The following is an 11816-nucleotide window of genomic DNA, read 5'->3' on the forward strand; positions in this document are numbered from 1 at the left end:
GAGAAAGGCATTTCATCATGCAAACCTTAAAAAAAGGAAGCCAAAGTAATATAAAAGAAGGAAAAAGTAAGCGGTAAAGGAATCACAGTCCAAAAGTTGCCTGGTATTTCTCAATCAACTTCCACACTCCCACTCCTATTCAAAATAAATAAATAAATTCTCTCCCTTTTAATATTTCCTTAATTCTTTTTTTTCTTTTTCTTTTTTCTTTTTACTTTTTATACATGCGTTCTCTACATATTTCTTAAAATTATTTTTAAAATTTTAAAAACTTGAAAAAACAAGACTACAACCAAATATATTTTATTTCAACAAAAAAATTCATACAAAAAGTGGAAAAATATTATGGTCCATTTAGTAACTAATTTCAAAAACAGTTTTAAAAAACAATTTTTGAAAATAGTTTTTAAAAATTGTTCTATATATTTTGTAAAACAAAAATTTATTTGAAAATCTAAAATATTTTTAACCTACTTTTAATATTTTTAAATATATTTTAAAAATAAAATTTATATCTAATGTTTTATTTTTAATGATTCTATATGTTTGTATAATTATTTTTTTTTAATAATTTTTAGAAAACAAGTGAAAATAAAAAAAAATAATTAAAAGATATTATCTAAAAATGCCATTTTTTTATTTTAAGAATAAAAAATAAAAAATAATTTTTTATTATCAAATATATTTGTTTACTTTTTTTTATTCTAAAGAATAAAAAATTATCTCGAAACAATTGTCAAACAAATACTTACTTTTTAATAATTTTACAAGTTTTTTTAAAACCTATATATAAAGTTATTCTATTTAATAAATTTTATAACATTAATATTATCGTCTAAAATTATTATTTGAAATTAGAAATTTTCAATTTCTAACCAAACACAAAATTTTATTCAAAAACAAACCAAAAGGTAACCTTTTATATCATTGAATAGTTCTGCCAAAACTATCACCTCTATCATTCCTTATATCATTTTCTTTTACCACCTTATTAAGTAATAATTAACAAATTGGTACTCATATATTTTTTAAAAATGAAAAATTGTTTTCTAAATTTGAAAACATGTTCAAGAATTTTTTTTAACAGTTTTTTTTTTTTTTAAAAAAAAATTGTTTTGAAAAGAGTGCATTTTTTTATAATATATTTTAATTATTTTTGGAGATTGTTTTAAAAGATAATTATATAAACATAAAAAACATTTGAAAATAATTAAAAAACTTTTTTTGAAGAATATTTTAAATTTTTGAAAGGGTTTTTCTTCCAAAAAAAACCATTTAAGAATTATTTTTCAAAACCTTTTTCAGAAACTCTCTGGGAAAACATTAAAAAAAAAAAATAATTAATTTATTCTTGCTTTAAAAGTGGTCATGAAATTGACAGAAGGAAGAATGAGGTTCCCTTCACTTTTTTGATACTTTCATTCCATTAGCACCATATTTTTTCTCTGGAATGCTTTATTTAGCACTATCCATACGTCAGTTTACTGTGGAAAAAAAAATGCTGTCCCTTTCCTTTTTCCCTCTTCACTAAATAGAAAATGTTGATTGAAGAAGATAGAAAATTTTCAAGTACATATTTCCAGCTTTCTTTTCACTTCTCTTGTTGGGCCATTATTCCTAGATGTGATTTCTTCAGCATCATCCACTGTCATTATCTCCAGTAATCCTGGACCCAGCAGCTGCAGCATTCTTCAAGCATATCTGTCTCATGAAGGGCTCCACCCTCGCCTTTCCTGACTGCAACTGCTTCAAAAGTAGTTGAATATTTGACATGTTTTTCTCAAGATTCTTCCCACTGAAAACAAGAAAGCAAAAAGCTGGGTAAAATTTTCTTCCACCAACAAAAATACAGTTCTGCTACAACAAATAAAAGATGGGTTCCGCAGACTCAATACACAAATGGTGGCCCAATCAAGCAATTTGAGAATCGCATAGAATTAGAGCCTCAAACAATGACATATATTCGAGGTATACCTGAAAACTCGACTCCAATTCAGCAGATAAGAAAGCTGCTTCAAGCCATCAACCATTCTGTTTGCATAAAATGGACTCCAATTCAGCAGATAAGGAAGCTGCTTAAAGCCATCAACCATTCTGTTTGCATGCCAAAGAAGATTCCCATCTTCGCAGTGGACCCTGTTTGGTTCCCCAGCCATGTTTTCATCTTCACTGTCACAAGGAATCATCTGAAAGTATTGGGTCATGACAGCAACTATGAGGTTGATACTTTTCTCCACCAAGACCTGAAAATATCAAGAAGATAGAACATGTGAGATTCTAATTAATCTGGTTGCAAGCTTTCAGGATACTAAAAGAGGCCATTTGGTATTTCACCTGCACCCTTGGGTTATTTAAATTGAATTTTTCCATGCCCGCATTATTTGCATTCTCTAATGGCTTCAGAGCATTAAATATTTCACAGAAGTGTTGATAATTCTCCTGCAGATCATTTCCTTCAGCTTCATTCCTCGCCTTCATGTTCAGGTCTCCAGTGGATGAGTTTGAAGAATCAGGCTCAGACGCTTTCCCACAATCACTATAGATCAATGATTGCTGTCCACGACTTGAAACATTTTTCGGAAACAATACACGCAGTATGCCCTCTTTGTTTTGGTTGACCATATCATCCACAAGAATTGCATCAGGAGAGAAGTGAAAATGATTATTTCCCCAACTCACTATCACAAGCACACTCTCGATCTGCTTTAGAGCTTCTGCAAGTACTTCAACAAAACTGCGTTTCTGTCTACCAAGAAAGGCATCATAGAACGGCTTTGGTAGATGTGAAATAATGCAGTTCCTACCGAGCAAATCAAACAGTAAATCAAAATGCTTTCCCGAGTTCACACAAATTAAACACATTATCACAAATAGTCTTAACACCAGTAGCTCATGATAGTCCTTCAAATCTGTATTAGATTTTTCAAGCCATTCCACTGTTCCCTCCTCATCACAAAGTAGCTCATGAACTATGGAGGCCATGAAACTGTTAGTGTCCCCCAATATCTCAGTCTTCTCAGATGCACCCACATCCATCAGTGAACTGGCACTCGGAGTGGTCTTCCACTGCTGGAAAATAAGCCATTCAACCATCAAAGCTTTAGTTGTGAAGACGTATCCCTGGCAATATGACACTAAAAACAAAAGGTGTTCCACAAGATACAAGAAGCAAACTGGTGACATAAAATCAATTTCTTTCCTCCGCTTGGCATGGTAAGTATCGTCCAGAGCTCCATGGAGCTTCAAAATCAGTGAAAGTTCTTCCTGAGCAGCAGCAGAACTGTTTGAAGACAGTTCTGATCTCTTAATTACACAAAGTCTCTTAATGAACTCTTTCCATGGGGAATCCTTATTAAAGCTTTCCGCAGATTCGTCAGTTAGCTTACTTGACCCAAGCATAATTATCACTGCCCTCCCAATTTGACCATATGTAAGGTTTCCCTTCAAGCTTATGTTTTTAAGAATAACTTCTTTAAGTAAATTCCAAGCAGGCTTATTTTCTCTGAGAGAAACCATATCCTCAGTAGATGATTTTCGCCAGTCAAGAGGATATATGTAGCCAAAGAAGCGCTCACTTGATTTTTCAAGAAACATTTGGAGTGTCTTGGCATGAGGATGCCAGCTGTGCAGTGACCCTGTCTTCATAAGAAAATTGGTCGCATCTAATATATAAATAAGAGGAATGCTTTGGCAAAACACAGGAAAGGAATTCCTGGTACAGAACTGATATAAGGCTTCAAGATTTTCCAAAATCTTTATGCCTACAGAAAGTAATTCTGAACACCAATAACTCCTGGCAGCAGAGTCAAACTGACTAGCATCAATGAAGACCAATTTTCCTTTTCTTTGCAAAAATCTGTCGTCGGTTTTCCTAACCCAATCTGCCTCAGGGTTGAGCACAAGGTAAAGAGGAGTTCGCTTATTGGGCTGCTTCAGCACACCCAAGTAATTCAAACAGAACTCTTTATAATCCACATATTTCTTAATAACTCCACTGGGATATTTTAATATATTCACAATCTCATCCTTCCAGAAGTTCCAAAACTTCCAAAAGTGAACCAAAGTTTCAATGGAGAACTGGTTACTGGATATTCTTTCTTCTGAATGTGTTGTCAGATAGGTATATAAATCAGATTTCCCCCTATCCTCCAAGGTACTTATTAAATGAAGGTGAGCATCAATGATTTTTCGAGCAGATAAGATTTCACCTCTAACACTTCCATTATTCTGGGAAGATCTAAAATACTCATTCAGCTCAAACAAGGTACTCTGTTCATGTGATAAGATGTCAACCTCTGCACAGATAAATCCATAAAATTGCTTTGAAACCCTCTCAGCATTTACTTTGGCTCTGTTTACAAGCTCCTTCTTTCGTATAAAATGCTTCAAAGGCCATCCTTCGCTTCCAGGTTGCCAGAGAGAATTGACTAACACATACTGCAGAATAGCCTTTGACGAATCTTCCAAACATCCAGCCTCCACCAGCATTTCAACCTCTAATGATATATCTCCAATGCACTTTGCAATATTTGCAGCCTCAACAAAGTTTTCCTTTTCTTTTTCAATCAAAAGAAGCTCATCGAGACAACATAAGTCCCTCAAGAAAGTGCGAATCAACTCAAAGGAATGGAAAGCTCTAACATACTTCATCATGCCTGTGAGATCTTTAAGCTCATGATGGTGACGTGCACATCCTTCTAACAAATTCTGTTCAATTCTGTGTATTTCACCACTTTCCTTAATAGCACCTTTACTGTTTTGTTTCCACTGCTGTATGAACTGCAAACCCATGTAGAAGAGTCTTCCTTTAATGCATACAGCCAAACACTCTGATAAAAAGTTTCCTTTAGCATAGGCCTCAGCTGCACTCTTAGGATCCCCACATTTTTCCATATAAATTCTACCTGCTCAAGAATTATGTTACAATATAGAAAGTCAATTCTCCCCCCCACCCCCAAAAAAAAAGGATAAGAACTAAAAATTCAATTAAATTTGAATTCTAGATGGTAGTACAATTGAGCAATAATCCAAGATGATCGCTAGCATGGCCAGTGGAAAATCATGCGAGCAGATATCAGAGTGGGATAGTAAATACAACTTCAAATTCAAAGTTTTTCATGATCATAAACTGGAATATTAGTTTAAGATAGCCTTGAAGTAAGTTTACAGCAAGATGATTATGAAAAAAGAAGAAACAACACATTAACTCGGAGACAAGGCTCCACGTTAAATCACCATTAACTCCATCTGTGCAATGCTAACATACTAAAACATTAACCTATGAGACAACCAATCAGGCAGGCCATGTGCCTCTTTATTATCAACAATAGGTAAAATTTTGTTCTTCAGGGTCGCAAAGCTGCTTGCGCTTGGTAAGATTGATTTTCTAGTGTCGTCTATCTTTAGGACTAAAACTTAGGAGTCTTCACTACCAACCTCATGGCTTGGTTTAGAAATTTAGGGATATTGCTAACTTTCATAGACTGAAGGTGATGGAACAGATCAAATAGGAGACGCCTGCAAGGCTATAGAATTGATATGGGAATGCCAAGTGAGAATGTTTTTTCAAATTCCCAAACACCGTGTCTACATATGGGCACTTCAGATATAAAGTGGTAAAAATGACAGGGTATGTATCTGGGAGAGGTTTGTATTAGGAGGGCTGTAATTATATGGCCAAAATGCTGGATTATTAATGCACTTCTCAAGAGTATTTCTGATATTTTGATGTATAGAACCTTGACTAATACATCACGAATGTTAAAAGGGATTTTTCAACGCTACTGAACTCTGTTGAGTAGAGAAAGTGCTATCCTTCAAGTCAAATAAAAAAAAGGGAGGGGGGGATGGAAACATGCAATATATTAAGACTATGTTTGGTCCCGGAAAATTGAGGGAAAATATAAGAGAAGGAAAACAAAGAGGAAAAGTAGGAGAGAAAAAGTGAAGAAAAACAAATAAATCATGTTTGCATGCTACTTCAAACTTATTTTAACTCTTCAATATAAAGATTAACTAATTTTAAAACATAATTTTCTAATAAATTTGAACTATATTTGATTTTTTTTGGTATTTTCCATAGTACAAACTTGAGAAAATAATTTTCCTTTGCATTTTTTTTCTTTCCTAAATACTTTCTGGAATCCAAGCATAACTAAAACAAAAAGGAACAAAGACTTCAAACCCAATAGAATACAAGTGTAGGTTCAAGACTAAAAGGCAAAGAACACAGCTTTGATCTTCAATTTTGTGGTAAGTCATCGGTATTAGACTTTTTATTGGCCAGAAACCATGCCAAAGCCTAGACCTTAGACACAGCTTTAGATTTCCCAATAAGACTGACCTTTCCAATGGTGATTAGAGGACTACTCAAAATACATGGTGACAAAGAACTATTTGAGGAAACGAGTACTGAAGGCATCAAAGTTGGACACCTCTAATCCAGAAAAGCAGTAGAGCAATATACATTGTGCAAAGAAAACACGAAGGAAAACTACATGAATAAAGTCATCATGAGGGGAGGCCACTGAGAAAGCTACACTAGGCCTTCATACTAGGACTTAATGAAGAGATCCAAGCTTCTTGAAAGCACTGCTAATTGTTCATCAAGTTGATCTACCCACCTCGGCTAAAGTCAGGTTTCTCCTCTCCAACATGTGAGCTCAATAAATTGGAGAGATAAACAAAAAATAAGATTTGAACTTATGACTCCTGAAAATGAAGCTGACTTAGGCTAAAGACTGAACAATAGTTACCTTAAAGTCATCCTTCTGCATCAGACATGATGATTTTAGCAAAATAAGTCCACAAATTGAGTCTAGAATTCTGAAGTTAGAGCTAAACTCGTCTGCCCATAAAGGGCTGTTGACAATCGAATTATTTTAAAATTTTGTTTGGAGTGTTAAACCTTTGGCAACCTTTTTGGCCATTTTATTAGAATTGTACAACCTTTGGCTGCACAAGTTCAAGTGTGTGTGAGGGACTTCGTGATATTAACACTCAAAACCTCTAAAGTGGCCACCTTGTTTTAGAAGAGATGTATCATCCTTCATTTCCCAGGCATTAGCAGTTGCTATCATCTTGGGTTGCAGTATTGCACTATTAGATGAATCTAGTAGACATACCATATAAGATAATGAAAAAAGTTTATCAAGACTCATTTAAAAGCAGAATCAAAGTAATAAAGAGAAAAGCGAGTGTAGACATGCAAGCCAAGTAATGATGTCAACAGCTGTGTGATGAAGCAATTGAAAAAGGGAAAACTGTTTATGTAAACATCATGCAATCCTTCAACATTCAGACTAGTAAAAAGCTGTGAACTGACCATTAATTTCAAAGTAAATGAAAGAATTTACAGTTTCAACTTAATCCTGCACGATATGCCCGAATTTTCAGATAAGAGTTCCTGATATAACCTTGTTAAAAATGAAAAAAAACAAATACCTGCTCTTTCATAGTTCTTCATTTCAAAAAAACACTTGGCAGCATATTCAGCCTTGCCAATGCCTTCAAACAAATCAGCAGCCTCATTAAGATAATTTTTGGCCATTTGAGAATTTGAACTGGATATACTATTAGCCAAGGCTTGAAGATTAGCAGCCCTAACAAACTTTTCATTGTATGTGTCCCCTGCTTTTTCAAAGCACATTCTTGCCATTTCATAGTTATGTTCATAGAAGAGCTGCATGGGTGTAAAAAACAATAATGTCTCAGAAAAAGATATTCATAAAGGAATGCTTCATGATCAACTCAAATTCAACAACAGTAGCCGCAGAACTTGAAATAGCAGTATCAATAACAGCAGGGAGATGATAAATAGAAACTGGTTTTAGTTTTGCAGTAAATTCTTTTAGATTTCTCAGTTTACTAAATTCAGGTGGTGCTCAAGAAAAAGAGGCAAATAATGTTGGCAATCACAATAAGAACAAAAATATTAAAAATCAAACCTTGAAACCCTGTGACCTCCACTCATCTGGCCTGCTTGCAACTTGCATTCCCTGAGCAACTAAATCATGCAGACATCTGAACTCAATGAGGGACAACTTTTCCCAGTATTCCAACATTGGTTTGGAAACTTCATCTATATTATCACAGATCCATAACCTTTGCCGTGTACGAGTTATTGCCACATATAGTTGCTTCAGCTCAGAGCACAAGACATTGTGTTTTGCCTCATCAAAACTTGGAAAAGATATAAGGGATTTAGAATCAACCAAATTAATCTTATTCATAAACTGATATAAGACTCTCCAATGTTTGAAAGGGCATGACCCAAAGAAGTTACACAACAAGACATCCTACAAAAGGAAAACAATAAGAAGTCAAAGAACTAGTCATAGGAGTAAAAATATAAAGTATATTAACATGTCATTCGAATGAATGCGAGGATGCCAGTTACTTCATGAAAGGTATGCTTCATGCAAAACAAACGCATATCCTTTAATTGTTGGAAAATATTATACGAAAAGCACAGTATGAAGTGTTACAATATAGTAGGGTCATGCAGGATTTAGAACAGCAGCGGGAAATCATAGAAAAGCCTAAGCTGATGAAAGGATAGAAGTTGTTGGTTATCATGATCCTTCAAAAACAATCTCAACCTTTTTTCTCAAAAAAATCATAAAATACATAAACAAACAAATTTATGGATTATAAATAAAATATCATTTACCCGAAACTCTAGGCCCTTGCACTCCAATATTGTCAGAACAAGAGCTTTCTTTCCAACATATTTAGAAATTTCCTCCTTAGCAGAATCATTCCGCACTAATATAACCTGCTCCCGCTCCAAAACCAGCATTCCCTTGGTGTTTTCGCTATCTCCAAAAATAGTTGACAATGCATCTTTGAAATTCCCACATTCAATCAAAACTGGAGCTTCCCCATTTATAAGGCTTGTCTCAGGGTGCAATACATCAATAGTTAAAGGGAAGAAATGGTAAAGAAGGTCAATTATACTTTGTGCTAAGTTAAGCACACCAGCATGTGTGCGAAAGTTCTGGCTCAAATGAAAATTTTTCGATAATTTTCCTTTCTCTTTCTTTTCATCAGTTGCATTGGTTCTAGAGCCCAATACAAATTCCTTGAAGAACAAATGGCGTATATCTTGGAACCTAAAATGAACCCCCTTAGCAATAGTTTGTGCTGTATCACCCGAGAAAACAAATCCCTCATCAATATTTTTACTGACATACTTGAAAAGAGCAATTTGTCTCATCGTCAGGTCCTGCACCTCGTCAATGTACACAAAATCAATGTGATCACCTTCATATCTTTCACTTCTAAGTCGAAATGAAGATCCATTACTAAGTCAGACAAATCATATTCACCCTTCTTGACTTTTCTTTTCATATTCTAGAAAAATATCGTAAACTTCTGTCTCTTTGCTCCATCGGTAAGAGTAGACACCCGAGCCTCAGATAGTAAAAGATAGTCCTCACGAGAGAGTCTTGCCATCATGGACCTTTCCTGCTTCTAACCCACCTTTTATATGAGAAATTATCTCAGTAAAAACTGCAGAAGAGTCAAGATATTTTATTAGATGGATTTGAAATAGGGCCAGTAAGATGATATGAATTCTCTCATAATTAACCTCTCTTGATCTGATAAAGGTTTAAGCGGTAACGGTTCTTGAAGGTTTATGTGCATCAGGAAATCTTGAGAAGTACGAATTACCCACTGTTCCATCAAGCATCATCAAAAACTTATGAAAAGTATAACAAGGGGGTATGACTTCGATGGGATATTAACAAAAGAATCTGGAATATCCTTGAATTGCACCGTGTCATCGATATAATCCAAATCTAGTGAACTGCTTTCTACCAAAAATTCCCCACCAGAAGCAAAGCTACAAGTCCAAGGAAATACAGTTAGAAAAAAGAAACAACCTTTTGTACCTAGAATACTGATTTATTTCAGATAAAGATAACCGATTACATGTTAAAGCTACCAAACAAAAAATATAGAGATTACGGAAGATTTATTAGAGCAATCATGTAAATAAGGACTTCTAAACGACAACCAAGACTAGGTGCTTATATACAAATAACAAAGAGTAAAAAGGTTGATGTATTATAATTTTCCCTCACCTTTGGAAGTGAGATAATTGTCGTCTAATGGCATTACACAATCTCGGACTAACTGTAACAAAAAGTTGGTGCAAGCATGCTCCCTTTGCATCTCCAGTGCATTCACCAATTTCATTTCTCTGGCTAGCCATGCGTAGACGAATGGCCCTCAACTTCATATAATCCCTCTGAAGCAATATGAAACATTGCTCTTTCTGGAATAGCTTCATGCTCAAAACTGTAGTTTTCCCGGTGCCAGACCTTCCAAGTATAAAACTGCTTCTATTGAAGAAAATGGTCTCCCGCTCTTGGTCAGTTAATTCATAAGGAAGATCCAGTTCTCTACCATCATGGCCAGAAATAAAGTGTCGCACCATATTAAATGTCACAGAGTAAAATTTCATAATTAAAAAGCTCTCACTCACAATTGAGTTCTCAAAACCGCCTCTTCTAGCCAGACCACTAACATTTGAAATTCTACAGTTGCATTATTGCTAAGACTCTTGTATTTGAAGAATATCATATGAAGTTGTCCAACTCATTGGAATTTCCAATTCCCTGTGCTTAAAAACAAGGTTAAAATTCAATCAATTTTCAATTGGTGAAAAAAAAGTTTATGTGTTCAATCTTTCTGAAGTTGGAAATTAATAGCAAACAAAAAAAAAAAAATCTTACCCCTCCCAAGATTTCTTTTTGCAACGACTGAGATAATCATCAGTGTACATTTCAAATACGCTGTCAAGGTGTTTAACCAGCTTCGGAATATCCTTCAATGCTAATATATCCCAAACCTTAAGAATCTGGGTATAGTAGCCACATTCCTTCTCAAGATCATTTGAGCAAACAATGTACAGATATCCCACCTTGAATTTTTCAAAATCATGGAAGAACTTTCACAAGGCAGATCTATATTCCTCCTTTTAGGTCGCCAACCAGTTGAGAGTTTTAGTAATAAGGCGATGACCATATTCTGAGTATGAGATGACTTCAAGTTATAGAACGCTTTTCTAAAATTTTCACTGAAAATAACCTAGGTATGGATGGAGATAAGAAAACAAAGGATAAGATCTTGTCAAAAGGAGTTAACTATACAAAACATAAAGAAATATTGTGCTAAAATGCAAGGTTAGGAAAGGTTTATCAATGAGAGAAAAAAAATGTGTAGCTACCACATCCTACACACCTTCCATCTACTACTGTTGAACAGTGAACTATCCCTATTAAGCAAATCATCCAGTTCATCAAGCTCTGCCTTGACCTTAAATATAGTATTGGCCAAATCACAATCTTCATCAGCATTCAAAAGACAATGTCGATCCTTAGCATCATGGACAATATCTTTCCACACTGTTTCACTCATAACTAGGGTCCTTTCACTCCCCAAAATCCAAAGACCATGTCTGGAAAGGCAAAATGAAGTCATTTGCCTCATAATATTAAATGTAAAAAGATTGCAAAGGAATTCTTTAAAGAATACGTTTAAAGCCTTACCTAGCTCTTGTCAAAGCAACATTAGTTATTTTAACATCGGCCATCACCCCAACTGATCCAAAATTATTAGCTCGTACAGTTGATATCAGTATTATATCTTCTTCTCCACCCTGGAACCCATCAATTGTCTGTACCTTTACTGAAAACCTATCGTTGTTCTCATATTTCTGTTTGAGTCTTTCTTGAATTTCAAGTACTTGAGCAGTATATGGGGATAGTACACCAATTCTAAGCTCCTCCTTTATTCCACTCCTCCAA

The 11816-nt window shown here is 34.6% G+C and overlaps 2 protein-coding genes across 2 annotated transcripts in view; both read right to left on the reverse strand.

Moving 5' to 3' along the window:
* Positions 1–1410: 1410 nt before the first annotated feature.
* On the reverse strand, positions 1411–9217 carry LOC117920905. Its single transcript, XM_034838601.1, has 6 exons — positions 8672–9217; positions 7947–8297; positions 7444–7681; positions 2335–4904; positions 1975–2243; positions 1411–1795 (listed from the first exon to the last, which is right to left on the reverse strand). Exons 1-6 carry the CDS (start codon positions 9215–9217, stop codon positions 1639–1641), a joined length of 4131 nt encoding a protein of 1376 aa, XP_034694492.1. The 3' UTR covers positions 1411–1638.
* Positions 9218–11232: 2015 nt separating this feature from the next.
* The window catches only part of LOC117920912, a 17381-nt gene continuing 16797 nt past the window's right edge, over positions 11233–11816 (reverse strand). The window contains exons 5-6 of the mRNA XM_034838612.1: positions 11559–11754; positions 11233–11467 (exon numbers count right to left, since the gene is read on the reverse strand). Of these exons, the coding sequence (XP_034694503.1) occupies positions 11233–11467; positions 11559–11754 (431 nt within the window). The remainder of the gene's footprint in view (positions 11468–11558; positions 11755–11816) is intronic.

The sequence above is a fragment of the Vitis riparia genome, chromosome 1 (assembly GCF_004353265.1).
Source record: "Vitis riparia cultivar Riparia Gloire de Montpellier isolate 1030 chromosome 1, EGFV_Vit.rip_1.0, whole genome shotgun sequence".
Taxonomy (NCBI): Eukaryota; Viridiplantae; Streptophyta; class Magnoliopsida; order Vitales; family Vitaceae; genus Vitis; species Vitis riparia.